At 37.9% G+C, this 21,505-nt stretch overlaps 1 protein-coding gene across 1 annotated transcript in view; it reads right to left on the reverse strand.

The window, feature by feature from the left end:
- Positions 1-21,505, reverse strand: part of CFAP47 (cilia and flagella associated protein 47) — a 516,906-nt gene that overhangs the window by 375,993 nt on the left and 119,408 nt on the right. Inside the window, 2 exon segments of the mRNA XM_073798895.1 lie at positions 9,609-9,703; positions 21,361-21,463. Of these exon segments, the coding sequence (XP_073654996.1) occupies positions 9,609-9,703; positions 21,361-21,463 (198 nt within the window).

The raw sequence follows: 21,505 nt of genomic DNA on the forward strand, positions 1-21,505 counted from the left end.
TATAATCAATTTTAGAACACTAGAAGAGCCACAGTCCAAACATTAAGAAATAGATTTCTAAGCTTTTAACTGTTGAAAGTGTTAAATAGTAAACTGGACTGAAAAATTATCAAATTGCATATGCATCCTCCCCAAAAGTCATGTAACATTTAAATTGGATTACGTATTTTTTCTAATTTTTAGTGACCCTTAAGCTAAATGCTTTTGTGGATAAAGGATGAAATTAAAAACACAGTTCCACTGTATGAAAACATAAAATCACAATATCGACTTATTAAGACAAGATATAACTTGATCTCAGCAAAATTAAAAACCTATAGATTAAATTACTGCTGAAACTCATTTATTTTCCTATTGAAGAATGTGTGTATGTGTGTGTGTCTGTCTGCATACCTCTGTACACATGAAAGATGCAGATGTAGGCACTGGATAAGAGAATGATAGACTTCAATGCTTCAAAATAATCTGTCACAAAAGGATTATTTTCTTTTAATTTTGAGGTTTTGTTTTTATCAAAATTATAAGAGTACATACTTGAGGAAATAAAAATAATCCTACAAAGCTTATTTTGAAAATCAGCATTCCCTTCCCTCCACCGATGTATACTCACACACACACACACACACACACACACACACACACACACACACACACAGAAATCCAGATGCAATCATTTTCGACTCTCCTAGTTATTTCTTTTGGATTTACCTCAACACAGCTAAATAACCTACACAGAGTGTCATAAAACAAGCTTCAATAAATTTAAACGTATTTAAATAATACAAAGAATATTCTCTAATTACAATGTAATTATATTAAAAATAAATAACAGAAGGAAATATGGTAAATTCACAAATATGTGGAAATTAAGTAACATCCTAAATAACCAATAGGTCAAAGAAGAAATTACATGAGAAATTGCAAACTTTGATGAATGGAAAACACAAAATACCAAAACTTTTGGGATATGGGTAAAGCACTGCTTAGAGGGAAATCTATAGCTGTAAAACCTATACAAAAAATTAAGAGGGCTTCCCTGGTGGCACAGTGGTTGAGAGTCTGCCTGCCGATGCAGGGGACACACGTTCGTGTCCCGGTCCGGGAGGATCCCACATGCTGCGGAGCGGCTGGGCCCGTGGGCCATGGCCACTGATCCTGCACGTCCGGAGCCTGTGCTCCGCAACGGGAGAGGCCACAACAGTGACAGGCCCGTGCACCGAAAAAAAAAAAAAAAAAAAATTAAGAAAAATCTCAAATCAATACCTTCTACCTTAAAAAACAAGAAAAAAGAAAAGTAAACTAAACTCAAAGAAAGCAGAAGGAAGTAAATAATAAAAGATAAAGTGAAAATGAACAAAATCAAAAACAGTATAGAAAATCAACCAAAAGCTGAATCTTAAAAATACCAACAAAATGGACAAACCTTTAGATAGTCTAGGATGAAAGGTGAGATAATTTAATAAAATCAGAAATGAAATAGGCAACTTTACTACCTACCTTACTGGAATAAAAATAGTAAGAGAACACCATGAATAACTGTATGCCACTAAATTAGATAACGTAGCCTAAATTTCTCAGGAAGAAATAGAAAATTTGATCACCTTTACCCATGAAGTGGGGAGAAGGTGGTCAAAAGGTACAAACTTCCAGTTACAAGATAAATAAGCCCTGGTGATGTAATATACAGCAGGGTGACTCTAGTTAATGATACTGTATTGTATACTTGAAAGCTGCTAAGAAAGCACATCTTAAATGTTCTCATCACAAGGAAAAATACTGTAACTATATGTGGTGATGAATGTTAACTAAACTTACTGTGGTAATCATTTCACTATATATATATATATCTAATCATTATGCTATACACCTAAAACTAATGCATGTTATATGTCAATTATATCTCAATAAAAAAAAGAAACATGGAGGGACTTCCGTGTCAGTCCAGTGGGTAAGACTCCGCACTCCCGATACAGGGGGCCTGGGTTCGATCCCTAGTCAGGGAACTAGATCCCACATGCATGCCACAATTAAGAAGCCTGAATGGCACAACTAAGAGTCCGCATGCCGCAACTAAGAAGGTTGCATGCCGCAACTAAGAAGGTTGCATGCCGCAACGAAGATCCTGAGGGCCACAACACCTGGTACTGCCTGCCTAAATAAATAAATAAATAAATAAATAAAATTATTAGGAAAAAGAAAGAAAATACTAGTCTCATAATTATAGGTCTCATTAAAAAAGAAAGAAAGAAAGAAACATGGAAACTCACCTGGAAGAAGTATGGAGAAAACTATTAAAATATAGATGAAGCTGGGGGTTGGGGGAGTAGGGAAGAACTATTGGCCTTAGTTTACTCAAGGGAAGTCAGAGTACTAATTCTAGCAAAACAGAAAGTTCCCAAGAGAGAAAATACAAATACTAAAGGAACATCAGGTCATATCAGAATGAGTAATAGGAAATTAAACCAACATTCATTGGGCTCCATCCAAAGCAGGACATTAGACAGAAGAAACTCATGTGCAATCTATATAAAATCTAAGAGGCAATACTGACAAAGAAAGAATTGAGAAATGAGAAAGAAGAAGAACTCTCCTTTTGTTGCAGATGCTATAAATTTTTACTATGAGAAATATATGCAAAACTTGAAAACAGAAAAGGCTACCCATGATTTGACCTGACACAGAAATGCTATTCATGTTTAAGGACTGGGATGACAGATATACTGTATCAAGTAATAAAATCATGCCACTTTCAATGATATAGACTTGGTTTTTTGAGTTGTCTTGTTCAGATGTGTATCTTTTTAATTCAATATAGTATTTCCCAATATTCTACAAAATCCTGACAATTTCTGTCAATTTCTTTTCTTTCTTTCCATTTTATTATGGGTTATATTTTATTAGTTTCTACAAATACCCTTGTATATGTAATTAAAGGCTTAAGCATATGGTAATTATCCCCCAACCAAACTTAATCCCAGAAGAAACAAACTGTGACTGCAAATTTCCCCCCTATGGATATGCAAAGTGGAACAGAAAAAAAGGACTATATAAAAATGGTCATTGACATTTTGATGATGGCAACCTTATGAAACTGAAGATTCTGAATGCTAATGACTAGAAGGAAAGTAATAAGCCTCAAAGAAAGGATATGAAAATTTTGTGTCTATAGGCTAAAGAAATATATACTATTCTTCATCATGTTTGGATTCCTAAGATGGCATCATGACAAGCCAGGAGGCTGAGGACATAACATTTATGGTCTAAGCTCTGCAGATCACCAGCAGCTAGCCTTGACGAGTCCCCTGGCCTCACTGTGCACTGGCTTCTACAATTGGAAAAAGGAGAAAAATCTAAGGTCTCAATGCCTGTCTTATTGGATTCATATGGAAATTAAGTGACATTGGATATTAGGGCACTTTACAAACTCTAAGTACTATATAATTATCAACTAAAGGATTGTTATTATAATTTTAAATATAAAATTTGAATAGATCTAGTAGATTGAATTAGTAATTTAGAAAACATATGACAAAGCAAAGCCTGAGATCAGATGACTTCAATGATGAAATAGATCACTAATTTAAAGAAGAATTAACACAATTCTTTCAAAAACAGAAGAGGAGAAAACACTTCTCAACTCACTCTAAGAAGTCAGTATTACCCTGATACTAAAACCAGACAAAGACAGTTGAAGAAAACTATAGACCGATATTCCTTATGAACAGGGATGCAAAACTCCTCAAGAAAACACTAGGAAACTAAATCTAGAAACGTATAAAAAGGATTATACTCCATGATCAAGGGAGACTTATCCCAGGAATGTAAGGTTGATTTAACATACAAAAATCAATCAATATAATGTACCACATTAATAGAATAATGGGCAAAATCATGTGATCATCAAACTGCATGCAAAAAAATTTTTGACAAAATGCAACCTTCTTTCATGATCAAAATACTCAAACTAGGAATAGAAGGGAACTTTCTCAACCTGATAAAGGGAATCAACAAAACATTTTTTAAAATAACACTGCTAACATCATATTTAAAAGCGAAAGACATATGCTTTCCTCCTAAGATGAGGAACAAGACAAAGATCTTTGCTCTTGCTACTTCTATTCAACATTGTACTGAAGATTCTAGAAATCAGGCAGTGAAACAAGTAAAAGGCAACCAAATTGGAAAGGAAGAAATAAAATGCTCTATTTGCAGATGGCATGTTCTTGTACATAGGAAATTCTAAGGAATCTACTAACAAACCATAAGAACTAATGTATAAGTTAAACGTGGTTGCAGAAAAACTAGATCAATGTTTAAAATCAACTGTTTTTCTACACACTTGAAATGAATAATCTGAAAATAAAATTAAGAGAACAATTCCATTTATAAGAGCATCAAAAAAAATTATTTAGAAATAAATTTAATAAGGAAAGAGGAAATTTGTACATTGACAACTACAAAACATTGTTGAAAAAATTAAGAAAGATTTAAATAAATGGAAAAACATCCTATGTTCATGGATTAGAAGACGTAATATTGTTAACATGGCACTACTCCCCAAATTGATCTAAAGATTCTTCATAATCCTTATCAAAATCCCACCCAGACTTTTTGCAGTAATTGACAAGGTCAGCCTAAAATTCATATGGAAATGCATGGGACACAAAGTAGTCAAAAATACTACTGGAGAACAAAATTGGTGGACTCACATTTTCCAATTATAAAAACTACGAAGTTATTATAATCAAGACCTTGTGTTATTGGAATAAGGACAGACATATAGATCAATGGAACATAACTGAATGTCCAGCAATAAACTTTTATATTTATGTTTAATTGATTTTAGACAGGAGTGTGAAGGCAATTTAATGTGGTAAAATAATATTTTCAATAAATGGTCCTGGGACAAATGGACATCACATGCAAAAGAATGAAACTGGACTCATATCACACATACACAAAAAATAATTCAAAATGGATTACAGACCTAAATGTAAAAGCTAATACTCTAAACAAAACTCTTAGAAACAAATATAGAAATCTCATGACTTGAGTTAGGTAATAGCTTCCTAGATATGATACCAAAAAGCACAAGTGACAAATGAAAAAGAGATACATGGGACTTTTGTCACATGTGTCTTTTATATTAGCAGATGATAATACCCAGTGTGAAGACAATGTGAAGAAAATACAGCTTGGTGCCACATTAGGATGTAAGCTTTCTACTATAATCCTAAAGTCAAGAATAATGCAGGAGGGGGCTCCCCTCGTGGCGCAGTGGTTGAGAGTCCGCCTGCCGATGCAGGGGACATGGGTTCGTGCCCCAGTCTGGGAAGATCCCACATGCTGCGAAGCGGCTGGGCCCATGAGCCGTGGCCACTGGGCCTGTGCATCTGGAGCCTGTGCTCCGCAAAGGGAGAGGCCACAGCAGTGAGAGGCCCGCGTACCGCAAAAAACAAAAAAAAGAAAAAAAAAAAAGAATAATGCAGGATACCTACTAGGTGCCCAATAAACATTTGTTGAATGATGATGATTGATGGAAATATAAACTGATACAAGTTTCGTGGTGATAATGTGGATATATGTACCAATAATTAAAAAGCACATAACCTTTCCTCACCAATTCCAATTCTAAATATCCAAAAGAAACAACAGAACAAGTCCTCAGAAATGAACATGCCAGTTTATTCACTGCACTTTAAGTCACTCGTCGAATACTTATTGTCTGATATGTGCCAAAAAATATATTAATGCTACAAATATAATGTTGAACTATATATCATACTGTTTTCTTCCTTTGAATAATAATATGATTGATGACATACAGATATCTGACTAGATTAAGAAACGACATCTATCCTGGGTTAAAACGTGTGTTAAATGAGTATGTGAAAGATATTTCCCAACATGGCCTTAAAGCATATTGCTTCATAGGAAATTAGGAATAAGATAAGCCAAGAAAAATAACTGATCTTGTTCTAGAAATTCTAAACAAGGTAGTATGATAAGAAAAAAGTGGTAAAAATTATCATTATTAAAATAGAAGAGACAATAATATTTGCAATCTATTGTTTTGTTTTGTTTTTGTTTTTTTGCGGTACGCGGGCCTCTCACTGTTGTGGTCTCTCCCTTTGCGGAGCACAGGCTCCAGACGCGCAGGCTCAGCGGCCATGGCTCACGGGCCTAGCCGCTCTGCAGCATGTAGGATCTTCCCGGACGGGGGCACGAACCCGTGTCCCCTGCATCGGCAGGCAGACTCCCAACCACTGCACCACCAGGGAAGCCCTGCAATCTATTACAGTATTCCTAAAAAAAATCTAAAATAAATTGAAGGATAATTAAAAGTAACTGATGCTTAAAGTAAGATAAACAGTTTTACACCTCATTAACATAATTTATTTTCAAAATATTGATGAGAGCATAAAAATAATAAAACCCAATCATTTACACTGCACAAAACAGCATAGAAAAATTATTTCAAAATATTTCAAACTTTTGCTGAGCAGTATAAAATGCTTTAATAACATAAACGGCATATCTTTTTTCTGAATATGAAGCTCAATTTTATACAGAAACCACTTCTCTCTAAATTTTTTATTAATTTAATGCAACACAAACCAAAATTACCATAGAAGTTTTAGCTATAAACTCAAGAAAAAGATTCTAAAGTTCATCAAGAAAAATGGCCAAGGGGCTTCCCTGGTGGTGCAGTGGTTGAGAATCTGCCTGCCAATGCAGGGGACACGGGTTCGAGCCCTGGTCTGGGAGGATCCCACATGTCGCAGAGCAACTGGACCCGTGAGCCACAACTACTGAGCCTGCGCGTCTGGAGCTTGTGCTCCGCAGCAAGAGAGGCTGCGACAGTGAGAGGCCCGCGCACCACGATGAAGAGTGGCCCCCACTCACCACAACTAGAGAAAGCCCACGCGCAGAAATGAAGACCCAACATAGCCAAAAATAAATAAATAAATAAATAAATAAAATTTAAAAGAAAAATGGCCAATGGTATTTTAAAAGGAAAAGAATACAGTTATCCTACCAGAGAATTAAAAGAATTTTAATAGTACCAACCAGGCCAAATTGTTAGCAAATAAATCATTACTGTTGTATGGTGGCTTGTTATGCAAGAAGAATCAAAGAATTTTAAGTGCAATTTAAAATTCACCTTTCACCTCTGAGGTTGGCAGAATATTACATACACATACATATATAATGGATGCAACCTAGTTGTACAAAGAAAGACGACAGTAAGCAACATTTTACATTGTTACTAGTGGCTAATACTACTGGTATAACCTTTTTGAAGAGCAATTTGACAACGCATATCAATAGCCTAAAATATGTGCACAGAGTTTGACCCAATTATTCTACTTCTAGGATGATATAATGAACGCCTATAATGTGAAAACAAACAGTTATTTACAAGGATGTTTCTTACAGAATCATTTATAGAGTCAAAAAATGGAAAAATCTTAAGTGTACAGTAAGAAGGATTAGTTTAATAACTATAACATAGTATAGCCATAAAATATTATCCCTAAAAAATTAAATTGCATTTAGAATACTTAATGACACAAAAAGCAATTGATAACATTTAAATTAATACACTCAGCAAAAAAAATGCAGGTTAAAAATGTTCATAAAGTATTATTTCATTATAATTATAGACATAGAAATATAAGTATAGAGATAGAAGGAGAAAAAACAAAGATACCCCAAAATATAAACAGAGGTCATTGTTATGTATTAGGATTTATTTTGTATTCTTTCTTTCTGCTTTTCTAAACTTCCCATTTAATTTTGACAAGAGACTTTAATAATCAGGAGGAGAATATCACTGATATGCAAGATTGAAATATAAGATGATGCTGAGAAAACCTGCAAATCGTTAGGATACGTGGGAGTTGAGTAGGCTTTGAAAGCTATTAAAATACTGTAAAAATTAAAAAGATAAACATCCTCTGAATCTCTTCAAATAACTTGTTAATTATGCTTTTGTCTGAATTAGAAAGACAAGTCACAGATTGTATTATTCAACAAATAATTGTAATACCTTGACAATATTTCATGCACTTCAAAATCCTTTGCTGAAAAGATAAAAGGAAAATGTAAATAATGTGTATTTTGATATTATCTGATAGCCCAAATTAGGCCAAAGGAAACTATTCCTAAAATGACTTTCAAAAAAAGCAAAGATGTTCTCTCTCTTCTGGATAACCCTGCTAAAGAGTATCTATCTAAATGTCACTGGTTCATGAATGTACATTAATAATTATTACACAGTAAACCTGTAGAAATCAAATATAGTATGGTATACATCTTGATTATTACACACTAAACCTGTAGAAATCAAATATAGTATGGTATACATCTTAATGTTGTATAATACAACTTAATGTTGTAGATAAAATTAAAATTTTTCATTTTCTTTAATATCAGAAGAGTAACCTTTGATATCTCATCCACTATGATTGTCAAAAACTAGAACAGACAAAAGAGTGAACTCTGTAGACATTATCATTCCATGTGAACCATATGTGCACAAAACCCACAAAATACATGCCAGCTAATGTACTGCACCTAAGAAGGCAAAATTAATCTTTAGCATTTTCTTAAATCTGAATGTGTCCTTAAATTTTCTTGACTTTTTCCTCCTGAAAGCTAAATAACAGCTATCATTGTTCCTAAAATAAGATTTTAATCTCAGTAAACTCTGTAGTTTAGTAACATTACTAAAAAATGGATTATTAAAGATGTACTTTGTTAGCATTCAATACACCTTCTTGTTGTGTTTTAATTCCTTTCCTTTAGTTGATTCTATCCTATACCTACTGGGTACAAGGCATCATGCTAGTTATGCTGGAATATAAAAAATGTTTTGACATAAGAGTTTCATACTCTAATTGCCATATAGCAGTTTGATTCTTGTTTGGGAGGATGCAGCGACATGCCTTTCCATATCATAGGTAGCAAGACGCTCTCTCTTTGGCACTTCTATTGCCTTCAAAGCAAAAGCATATCAGAGATTGCCCCTGAAATTTTGCCAGTGGTATCCCTTCCTCCTGGGCACATTCTAGGAAAGGTTTTTTTCTTTGATTTTCTTTGCTTGTTGTTTTTGTTGGTGTTTTTAAATCACCAAACATCGAGGGACACTACCCAAGAACCAGTGTTATAGCAACCCCTCTTAAATCTTCACAGCATGTCTTTGGTGATTTCAGGTGATGATTCTAAGAACATCAAGCATACCCCACTCAAATATAAGTAGAAAGCACATGCTGGCTCAAATATAAGTGATTTTGGGGTTAGCCTCAACTTTCCTCTCCTTCACAACATGTCATATCTTGAATTTTCTAGAGAGCATAACTGAGACCACAAGACCACGAAGGCTCCTTGTGTGTGCCCTCTGCACCTCTTGAGATACACTGCAAGCATGAAGCCAGACAACTCCACGATCATTTTACTGAATTAAAGGGTATACCCAGACATGCTCACAAGTAGAAAAAGACCCACTACAAAAAGAACTTAGGTGATCTTCAATAGCTTCTTAGTTAGGATTATCTTAACTCCACAACTCTCCAGTAATGTGAGTAATAGAAAGCTTAACTTACTTCTTTCGGAGAAAATGCTAGGCCACACTCCAGAGATGTCTCTCTCTCTAACTCCAAGGAATATATGTCAGGAAATGCAGTGTCTGTGAATTCCCCTATAAGAGCAGAAAAAGGACACTTTTTTTTTTTAAGCCAGATACATATCTATGATGCTATTGTTAAATGTGGAAATGAAACTTTGAGAAACCTCATCAAAATGTTCACAACAATCAAAAAACAGTCGCTAAAACAACTGTGCGGGGCTGCATAAGGTTGCTAGGTTAAGGAATCACTCTTAATGCCAAGATGCTAATCAGCAAAACTGGTACCCAAAAATGGAACAAATATATATTCAATCAGCAAAACAGAGAGGATAAACCTATTTTTTAAAATCTCCAAAGTTCAAGAATGATATCACAGTCATATTCAGATGAATATAAAAAGGTATAAAGGTCAAGATCAAATAACTGACTGAATCTTATGTCTGAGAAAATTGAGACTCCCTCTCCAGTGAAGATGGAACAGGGAGAATCCAGACCTCCTCTGATGCCTTACGGAGTTCACAAAGAAGATAAACACAATTTCGTACAAGAAAACTTTTCAACAAAATGGTATCACTCCAGATACAAAGGCATTGGGTGGAGATACAGAAACAACTGTCAAATAGTAACACAAACTTCAGGGTCAAAAATTATAACCACTTAAATAAACTTCTAAAATAAGTTCCTGAAAGATCAAATGTTAGCTACAATAGAACCTCTGCCCTCATCTAAACAATTCTAAAAATCCTTTTTTCTCCCTAAAGTTTTCTGATTAATCCAAGGAATGATAATAATTTCAATTACCCTGTCTCAAAATAAACTTAAATAACTCATTTCATTCTCCTTCACCCTACTCAATTTCTCTCAACTTGATGTATGATATAAAAACCATTAAACAAATGAAGAAAAAGGATCCATTAAGTGTTTATTAACACAAACATGTTTGTGGTGTGGGAAAAAATACATATATTATACAGCAAAGAATATCCACCTAGAATGGCTATATATCTCGAATACATAAAATATAATAAAAATAGATATTCTTAAGTATATTTGAAGTATATATAAACATATAGATTGTGAAATGCAATAATCCAAGACAGCATCAATAAATATTTCTTGAGCACCTATAATGTGCAGAGAACTATGTCAGACAACTCTAGCAGAAAACAAAAATTGGAACCATAGTCCTTGACCTCATGGAGCTCACAGCGTAGTAAGGGAGACAAACAAGTACAAAGCTCTTTTTGATACAAGGTACAATTTGGTTAGTGCTATAATAAAACTCACCTAATGTCCTAAAGGAGCAAAGGCAAAAAAAATAATTTCAACCGATTGGACAGGGGTACGAATGGGGCTAATGATTCATAGGAATGCAGGAGGTTGATGCTAATTTATAAAAGAGGGTAGAATCTCAGGCAGCAGGGACAGAAGAGGAGGAACTAGCCTAGGAGGAGGGAAGCCCAGTGCCAGAGGAAATGTGTAACACAATCTGGTTGCAGTAGAGACAGCTGATGGAGCCTACAATGGGAGAGGTGACTGGAAAGAAAAGGTGGCATCATAGCTAAACAGATCTCAGTATTTCCTCCCCCTTAAGTCATTCTTGTCCTGAAACGATAATGTGAAAAACCAAGTCTAATTTGTCACAGAAGGACATTTATGTTTTAACATACTCATAATAATAAAATACATTTTCAGGACATTTTAAGTATAAACTTTATTGCAAATTGTTAATAATTGTTAAGATCAACTTATATACATCCTAGACTGTGTCAGCAGCCTGCTGCTGAGAACCACTGCTACTGGTAACAGGAAACCAACAAAGCTTTTCAAGCAGAGGGCAGATGGGATAAGATCTTTGCTTGAAGGAGATCACTCTCTGGTATAGGTATGAGGATAAAGGCTTGGAGGCAAGGAAAGCATTTTAAAAGATGATCCAGTGACCTAGAAGGGAAGCTTGAGCTAGGGCTAAGGCAGAATTGTGGAAAGAAATGCATCTTGCCGAGTAGCTCTGCAGAATAACCAGGAAGAGCCTGTGATTCATTAACAAGGTGCATGAATGCATATGAGGCAGTCAGAGTAAAGTGTTAATGCAACTAAAGTTTCAACATCCAGATTTTCCAAAACAGAATATAAATCTCATATGGATTTCCAACTGCCTACTGTTATGATTCCTGGGCTATTCCACAGTCCCCTCAAACACAGCATGCTTGCCTAGATCTATTCCTTCCCTCACATTACATCAACTATGAATAGTCCCTCCCATCACATACGTCTTAGAGTCAAAAACTGGGAGCGATCCAAGACTTCCTCCTCCTCCTTAATACTGATGTCCGCTTGGTAACCACATCGAGGCATTGCTAATTTCTCAGCACCTCTGTACTCTCCTCCTTCCCGTCCCTGGTATCAATGTCTGAGCTCAGGCTCTCATCACTTCTCACCTGTATGGCCACCATACCTAACTGATCCCCCTGTCTCTGTTTTTGCCCCTCCCGTACCCACCTTTTCCCCCAGCCCATTTTCAACTTTGCTCCAAAAGGAAAATTAGTGAAGTGCAAGCCTACTCATACCATTGCCTGGATATCAATCCTTTAATTGTGCTGCCTAACCTCTAGGATAAATGTCCAGAAAAAACTATTAGTTACCTGGGTCTCACTTGCCCCTCTATACTCTAGATAGTCCAAACTACTTGCCACACTGACTCATTTCTAGGCCTTTACTTGCATTCTTTCATATCACCTTCTCTGTTTCTCTCCTTATTTCTTCTAAATTCAGATTAGGCATCAACTTCTCCAAGAAATCTTTCCTGTTGGTGATTCTCAGCTAGTTTCCCTTAGCATATGCTTCCTTAGCACCAGGTACTGACCTGTCTTGTAGCATCCACATGCTATGTGGTAATAACCCAATTCTTTTTTTTTTTTTTTTTTTTGCGGTACGCGGGCCTCTCACTGTTGTGGCCTCTCCCGTTGCGGAGCACAGGCTCCAGACGCGCAGGCTCAGCGGCCATGGCTCACGGGCCCAGCCACTCCACGGCATGTGGGATCTTCCCGGACCAGGGCACGAACCTGTGTCCCCTGCATCGGCAGGCGGACTCTCAACCACTGCGCCACCAGGGAAGCCCCTAACCCAATTCTTTGTCTCTCTCTCCTACTGTTATATAGGTGGTCTCCATTTGTCATTTAGATCCAATAGCCATCTTTCTCTGCTCTCCTCTGTCCTGACCTCTACAGACTGATTTATCTAGGTCCCTTGCTCTTCTGTCTCTGATTTGGTTCAACCACAGGGAAATGTCAGCAAGATATCAGAGAGTAGGAGGTATTTATGCCCTCATGTCTTCCCTGCCTTGGCTGCAATTCTGGCAAGGACAGCATTTTTTTTTTTTTTTTTTTTTACAGTTATAGCTTTTATTAGATGGCCCCTCTTTCAGAGTTTCACCACTCACAGGGCTTCAATAATATCTTGCCTCCTCTTGCTCCTTCCGGCCTAGAGGTAGAAGCAGCTTCCATCCCTTGTCAGTTTTTTTTAACCTGGCTCCCAGGTCCATACATAATTCCTTCACTAAATCATCTTCAGTTAAATGCTTTGAGTCATTTGTTTACTACTAAGACCCTAACTGATAAACTTACTGTTAACTTTTAGAGAACAAGTAAGATGTCTTATTATCTTTATACATTCAAAGTCTAGTATCTGGCCTATAATTGGTATTCAACAAATATGTACTGAAGAAATGACTAAACCAACGGTTGGCAAACATTTTTCTGTAAGGGTTTATATAGTAAATATTTTAGGCTTTGCAAGCCATAAGGTTTCTGTCACAACTATTCAACCCTGCCATTCATGAAAGCATCCAGAAACAATATACAAACAAATGAGTGTGACTGCGTTCTAATAAAACCTTCTTTATAAAAAAACAGGTGTCAGGCCAGATTTGGCCCACAGACTTTAGTTTGCCAACACCTGGAGTAAACAAATGAAATACTTTATAAAAGTGCATTTTTTTCAAACTTAATTTAACATAAAGATACCTAATATATAGGTAAACACAGAGAGAGAACTCTCCAAAACATTCACCTGAAATTCTTAAGCAATTAAAACTAGCAATTAATAATTTTATTTTCATTTATAGTATATACTTATGTATAATATACTTAACCTACTATATTATATCAATTAATAAGCACAGTTATATGTCATGCATTATCAAAGTCTTCTGATATATATACATGTATTTCTAGAAATAGAACCATTATGGTTTATAGGATATAAGAAAAATATGGGGGACTTCCGGGAAGATGGCGGAAGAGTAAGACGCGGAGATCACCTTCCTCCCCACAGATACACCAGAAATACATCTACGCGTGGAACAACTCCTTCGGAGCACCTACTGAACGCTGGCAGAAGACCTCAGACCTCCCAAAAGGCAAGGAACCCCCCACGTACCTGGTTAGGGCAAAAGAAAAAACTAAACAGAGACAAAAGTATAGGGACGGGTCCTGCACCAGCGGGAGAGAGCTGTGAAGGAGGAAAAGTGTCCACACACTAGGAAGCCCCTTCGCGGGCGGAGACTGCGGGAGGCGGAGTGGGGGAGCTTGGGAGCCGCGGAGGAGAGCACAGCAACAGGGGTGCGGAGGGCAAAGCGGACAGATTCCAGCGCAGAGGATCGGGCCGACCGGAACTCACCAGCCGAGAGGCTTGTCTGCTCGCCCGCCGGGGCGGGCGGGACTGGGAGCTGAGGCTCCGGCTTTTGTCGGAGCGCCGAGAGAGGACTGAGGTTGGCGGCGGCGTGAACACAGCCTGCAGGGCGTTAGTGCACCACGGCTAGCCGGGAGGGAGTCCGGGGAAAAGTCTGGACCTGCCGAAGAGGCAAGAGACTTTTACGTCCCTCTTTGTTTCCTGGTGCACGAGGAGAGGGGATTAAGAACACTGCTTGAGAGAGCTCCAGGGACGGGCGCGAGCCGCGGCTAAAACTGCGGAGCCCAGAGACAGACATGAGATGCTAAGGCCGCTGCTGCCGCCACCAGGAGGCCTGTGTGCGAACACAGGTCACTAGCCACACGCCCTTCCGGGGAGCCTGTGCAGCCCGCCACTGCCAGGGTCCCGGGATCCAGGGACAACACCCCCGGGAGAACACACGGCGCGCCTCAGGCTGCAACGTCACGCCGGCCTCTGCCGCCGCAGGCCCGCCCCACACTCCGCGACCCTCCCTACCCCCGGCCTCTGCCGCCGCAGGCCCGCCCCACACTCCGCGACCCTCCCTACCCCCCGGCCTGAGTGAGCCAGAGCCTCCGAATCAGCGGCTCCTTTAACCCCGTCCTGTCTGAGCAAAGAACAGACGCCCTCCGGCAACCTACACGCACAGGCGGGGCCAAATCCAAAGCTGAGCCCCTGGGAACTGTGAGAACAAAGAAGAGAAAGGGAAATCTCTCCCAGCAGCCTCAGAAGCAGCGGATTAAAGCTCCACAATCAACTTGATATACCCTGCATCTGTGGAATACCTGAATAGACAACTAATCATCCCAAATTAAGGAGCCCTGTGGATGAAAGGCTCTTGGTGCTGCAGCCAGGAGTCAGTGCTGTGCCTCTGAGGTGGGAGAGCTAACTTCAGGACACTGGTCCACAAGAGGCCTCCCAGCTGCACATAATATCAAACAGCAAAAATCTCCCAGAGATCTCCATCTCAACGCCAGCACCCAGCTTCACTCAATGACCAGCAAGCTACAGTGCTGGACATCCTATGCCAAACAACTAGCAAGACAGGAACACAACCCCACCCATTAGCAGAGAGACTGCCCAAAATCATAATAAGTCTACAGACACCACAAAACACACCACCAGACGTGGACCTGCCCACCAGAAAGACAAGATCCAGCCTCATCCACCAGAACACAGGCACTAGTACCCTCCACCAGGAAGCCTACACAACCCACTGAACCAACCTTAGCCACTGGGGACAGACACAAAAAAACAACAGGAACTACGAACCTTCAGCCTGCAAAAAAGGAGACCCCAAACACAGTAAGATAAGCAAAATGAAAAGACAGAAAAACACACAGCAGATGAAGGAGCAAGATAAAAACCCACCAGACCTAACAAATGAAGAGGAAATAGGCAGTCTACCTGAAAAAGAATTCAGAATAATGATACTAAGGTTGATCCGAAATCTTGGAGATAAAATGGACAATAGAATGGACAAAATGCAAGAATCAGTTAACAAGGCCCTAGAAGAACTAAAGATGAAACAAGCAACAATGAACAACACAATAAATGAAATTAAAAGTACTCTAGATGGGATCAATAGCAGAATAAGTGAGGCAGAAGAACGGATAAGTGACCTGGAAGATAAAATAGTGGAAATAACTACTGCAGAGCAGAATAAAGAAAAAAGAATGAAAAGAACTGAGGACAGTCTCAGAGACCTCTGGGACAACATTAAACGCACCAACACTCGAATTATAGGGGTTCCAGAAGAAGAAGAGAAAAAGAAAGGGACTGAGAAAATATTTGAAGAGATTATAGTTGAAAACTTCCCTAATATGGGAAAGGAAATAGTTAATCAAGTCCAGGAAGCACAGAGAGTCCCATACAGGATAAATCCAAGGAAAAATACGCCAAGACACATATTAATCAAACTGTCAAAAATTAAATACAAAGAAAACATATTAAAAGCAGCAAGGGAAAACAACAAATAACACACAAGGGAATCCCCATAAGGTTAACAGCTGATCTTTCAGCAGAAACTCTGCAAGCCAGAAGGGACTGGCAGGACATATTTAAAGTGATAAAGGAGAAAAACCTGCAACCAAGATTACTCTACCCAGCAAGGATCTCATTCAGATTTGATGGAGAAATCAAAACCTTTACAGACAAGCAAAAGCTGAGAGAGTTCAGCACCACCAAACCAGCTCTACAACAACTGCTAAAGGAACTTCTCTAGGCAAGAAACACAAAAGAAGGAAAAGACCTACAATAACAAACCCAAAACAATTAAGAAAATGGGAATGGAAACACACATATCGATAATTACCTTAAATGTAACTGGACTAAATGCTCCCACCAAAAGACACAGATTGGCTGAATGGATACAAAAACAAGACCCATATATTTGCTGTCTACAAGAGACCCACTTCAGACCTAGAGACACATACAGACTGAAAGTAAGGGGATGGAAAAAAGTATTTCATGCAAATGGAAACCAAAAGAAAGCTGGAGTAGCAATTCTCATATCAGACAAAATAGACTTTAAAACAAAGACTATTAGAAGAGACAAAGAAGGACACTACATAATGATCAAGGGATTGATCCAAGAGGAAGATATAACAATTGTAAATATTTATGCACCCAACATAGGTGCACCTCAATACATAAGGCAAATACTGACAACCATAAAAGGGGAAATCGACAGTAACACATTCATAGTAGGGGACTTTAACACCCCACTTTCACCAATGGACAGATCATCCAAAATGAAAATAAATAAGGAAACACAAGCTTTAAATGATACATTAAACAAGATGGACTTAATTGATATTTATAGGACATTCCATCCAAAAACAACAGAATACACATTTTTCTCAAGTGCTCATGGAACATTCTCCAGGATAGATCATATCTTGGGTCACAAATCAAGCCTTCGTAAATTTAAGAAAATCGAAATTGTATCAAGTATCTTTTCCGACCACAATGCTATGAGACTCGATATCAATTACAGGAGAAGATCTGTAAAAAATACAAACACATGGAGGCTAAACAATACACTACTTAATAACGAAGTGATCACTGAAGAAATCAAAGAGGAAATAAAAAATACCTAGAAACAAATGACAATGGAGACACAACGACTCAAAATCTATGGGATGCAGCAAAAGCAGTTCTAAGAGGGAAGTTTATAGCAATACAATCTTACCTTAAGAAACAGGAAACATCTCGAAAAAACAACCTAACCTTGCACCTAAAGCAATTAGAGAAAGAAGAACAAAAAAACCCCAAAGTTAGCAGGAGGAAAGAAATCATAAAAATCAGATCAGAAATAAATGAAAAAGAAATGAAGGAAACGATAGCAAAGATCAATAAAACTAAAAGCTGGTTCTTTGAAAGGATAAACAAAATTGATAAACCATTAGCCAGACTCATCAAGAAAAAAAAAGGAGAAGACTCAAATCAATAGAATTAGAAATGAAAAAGGAGAAGTAACAACTGACACTGCGGAAATACAAAAGATCATGAGCGATTACTACAAGCAACTCTATGCCAATAAAATGGACAACCTGGAAGAAATGGACAAATTCTTAGAAAGGCACAACCAGCCAAGACTGAATCAGGAAGAAATAGAAAATATGAACAGACCAATCACAAGCACTGAAATGGAAACTGTGATTAAAAATCTTCCAACAAGCAAAAGCCCAGGACCAGATGGCTTCACAGGCAAATTCTATCAAACATTTAGAGAAGAGCTATCACCTATCCTTCTCAGACTCTTCCAAAATATAGCAGAGGGAGGAACACTCCCCAACTCATTCTACGAGGCCACCATCACCCTGATACCAAAACCAGACAAGGATGTCACAAAGAAAGAAAACTACAGGCCAATATCACTGATGAACATAGATGCAAAGATCCTCAACAAAATACTAGCAAACAGAATCCAACAGCACATTAAACGGATCATACACCATGATCAAGTGGGATTTATTCCAGGAATGCAAGGATTCTTCAATATTCGCAAATCAATCAACGTGATACACCATATTAACAAATTGAAGGAGAAAAACCATATGATCATCTCAATAGATGCAGAGAAAGCTTTTGACAAAATTCAACACCCATTTATGATAAAAACCCTGCAGAAAGTAGGCATAGAGGGAACTTTCCTCAACATAATAAAGGCCATATATGACAAACCCACAGCCAACATCGTCCTCAATGGTGAAAAACTGAAAGCATTTCCACTAAAATCAGGAACAAGACAAGGCTGCCCACTCTCACCACTCTTATTCAACATAGTTTTGGAAGTTTTAGCCACAGCAATCAGAGAAGAAAAGGAAATAAAAGGAATCCAAATCGGAAAAGAAGAAGTAAAGCTGTCACTGTTTGCAGATGACATGATACTATACATAGAGAATCCTAAAGATGCTACCAGAAAACTACTAGAGATAATCAATGAATTTGGTAAAGTAGCAGGATACAAAATTAATGCACAGAAATCTCTGGCATTCCTATACACTAAGGATGAAAAATCTGAAAGTGAAATCAAGAAAACACTCCCATTTACCATTGCAACAAAAAGAATAAAATACCTAGGAATAAACCTACCTAAGGAGACAAAAGACCTGTATGCAGAAAATTATAAGACACTGATGAAAGAAATTAAAGATGATACAAATAGATGGAGAGATATACCATGTTCTTGGATTGGAAGAATCAACATTGTGAAAATGACTCTACTACCCAAAGCAATCTACAGATTCAATGCAATCCCTATGAAAGTACCACTGGCATTTTTCACAGAACTAGAAGAAAAAATTTCACAATTTGCATGGAAACACAAAAGACCCCGAATAGCCAAAGCAATCTTGAGAACGAAAAATGGAGCTGGAGGAATCAGGCTTCCTGACTTCAGACTCTACTACAAAGCTACAGTAATCAAGACAGTATGGTACTGGCACAAAAACAGAAATATAGATCAATGGAACAGGATAGAAAGCCCAGAGATAAACCCACGCACATATGGTCACCTTATCTTTGACAAAGGAGGCAGAAATGTACAGTGGAGAAAGGACAGCCTCATCAATAAGTGGTGCTGGGAAAACTGGACAGCTACATGTAAAAGTATGAGATTAGATCACTCCCTAACACCATACACAAAAATAAGCTCAAAATGGATTAAAGACCTAAATGTAAGGCCAGAAACTATCAAACTCTTAGAGGAAAACATAGGCAGAACACTCTATGACATACATCACAGCAAGGTCCTTTTTGACCCACCTCCTAGAGAAATGGAAATAAAAACAAAAGTAAACAAATGGGACCTAATGAAACTTAAAAGCTTTTGCGCAGCAAAGGAAACCATAAAGAAGACAAAAAGACAACCCTCAGAATGGGAGAAAATATTTGCAAATGAAGCAACTGACAAAGGATTAATCTCCAAAATTTATAAGCAGCTCATGCAGCTCAATAACAAAAAAACAAACAACCCAATCCAAAAATGGGCAGAAGACCTAAATAGACATTTCTCCAAAGAAGATATACAGACTGCCAACAAACACATGAAAGAATGCTCAACATCATTAATCATTAGAGAAGTGCAAATCAAAACTACAATGAGATATCATCTCACACCAGTCAGAATGGCCATCATCAAAAAATCTAGAAACAATAAATGCTGGAGAGGATGTGGAGAAAAGGGAACCCTGTTACACTGTTGGTGGGAATGTAAATTGATACAGCCACTGTGGAGAACAGTATGGAGGTTCCTTAAAAAGCTACAAATAGAACTACCATATGACCCAGCAATCCCACTACTGGTCATATACCCTGAGAAAACCATAATTCAAAAAGAGTCATGTACCAAAATGTTCATTGCAGCTCTATTTACAATAGCCCAGAGATGGAAACAAGCTAAGTGTCCATCATCGGATGAATGGATAAAGAAGATGTGGCACATATATACAATGGAATATTACTCAGCCATAGAAAGAGACGAAATTGAGCTATTTGTAATGAGGTGGATAGACCTAGAGTCTGTCATACAGAGTGAAGTAAGTCAGAAAGAGAGAGACAAATACCGTATGCTAACACATATATATGGAATTTAAGAAAAAAAAATGTCATGAAAAACCTAGGGGTGAAACAGGAATAGAGACACAGACTTACTAGAGAATGGACTTGAGGCTATGGGGAGGGGGAAGGGTAAACGGTGACAAAGCGATAAAGAGGCATGGACATATATACACTACCAAACGTAAGGTAGATAGCTAGTGGGAAGCAGCCGCATAGCACAGGTAGATCAGCTCGGTGCTTTGTGACCGCCTGGAGGGGTGGGATAGGGAGGGTGGGAGGGAGGGAGACGCAAGCGGGAAGAGATATGGGAACATATGTATATATATAACTGATTCATTTTGTTGTGAAGCTGAAACTAACATACCATTGTAAAGGAATTATACTCCAATAAAGATGTTTAAACAAAAAAAAAAAAAAAAAAGAAACCACAGGGGTGTATGCTGAGTGTGCCCATGGAAACAGGGGCCTGCTGGAACTAGCCTTGCTTTCCCATTTTGAAGGCTGCATTCATGCTGCCTTGAAGCTACCTGACATTCCCTGCTCTTGACAGGCCTGTCAACCCTGTAAGAATGCTTCGGGGGAAATTATGAGTCTATTCTGTCTAAACCAGGTGCTTCCGCGGCCGCGGTTGTGGTCCGCCTGACAAGCTATAGAGGTAAAGGGAATCTCAACGTGAAAACTTGCCTTCAGGTTAGGCCCCTAGTAGCCGTGCAGAAAGGGAAGCGGGCAGCTGTTTCCATGAGTTCTTAGTCGCTTATATGCTTGATGTGAAAGGAAGTGCACTTTAAAAAAAAAAAAAAAAAAAAAAAAAAAGAAAAATATGCATTGAGTCATAAGTCAAAAATACTTAAGAATAATTGCCCTTGACTTACAGTATTTGCTTAACATTATTCCTTAGAGCAAACTTAAAACTGCTTTACTTTTACAATAATATCATAATGGTATAAAATATATACCTGATTTGTCTTTAAAATCCATAGAAAAACCTTCAAAGTCTTGCAGATTAAACTCTGCTCTGGCACGTGTTATACCTTTGCTTTTTACTAAAAATGGAATAATAGTAATAGTAATAGTAAATTCCATTTACTAAATTCCATTTAC

Source organism: Tursiops truncatus, chromosome X (assembly GCF_011762595.2).
Source record: "Tursiops truncatus isolate mTurTru1 chromosome X, mTurTru1.mat.Y, whole genome shotgun sequence".
In the NCBI taxonomy this organism is placed as follows: domain Eukaryota; kingdom Metazoa; phylum Chordata; class Mammalia; order Artiodactyla; family Delphinidae; genus Tursiops; species Tursiops truncatus.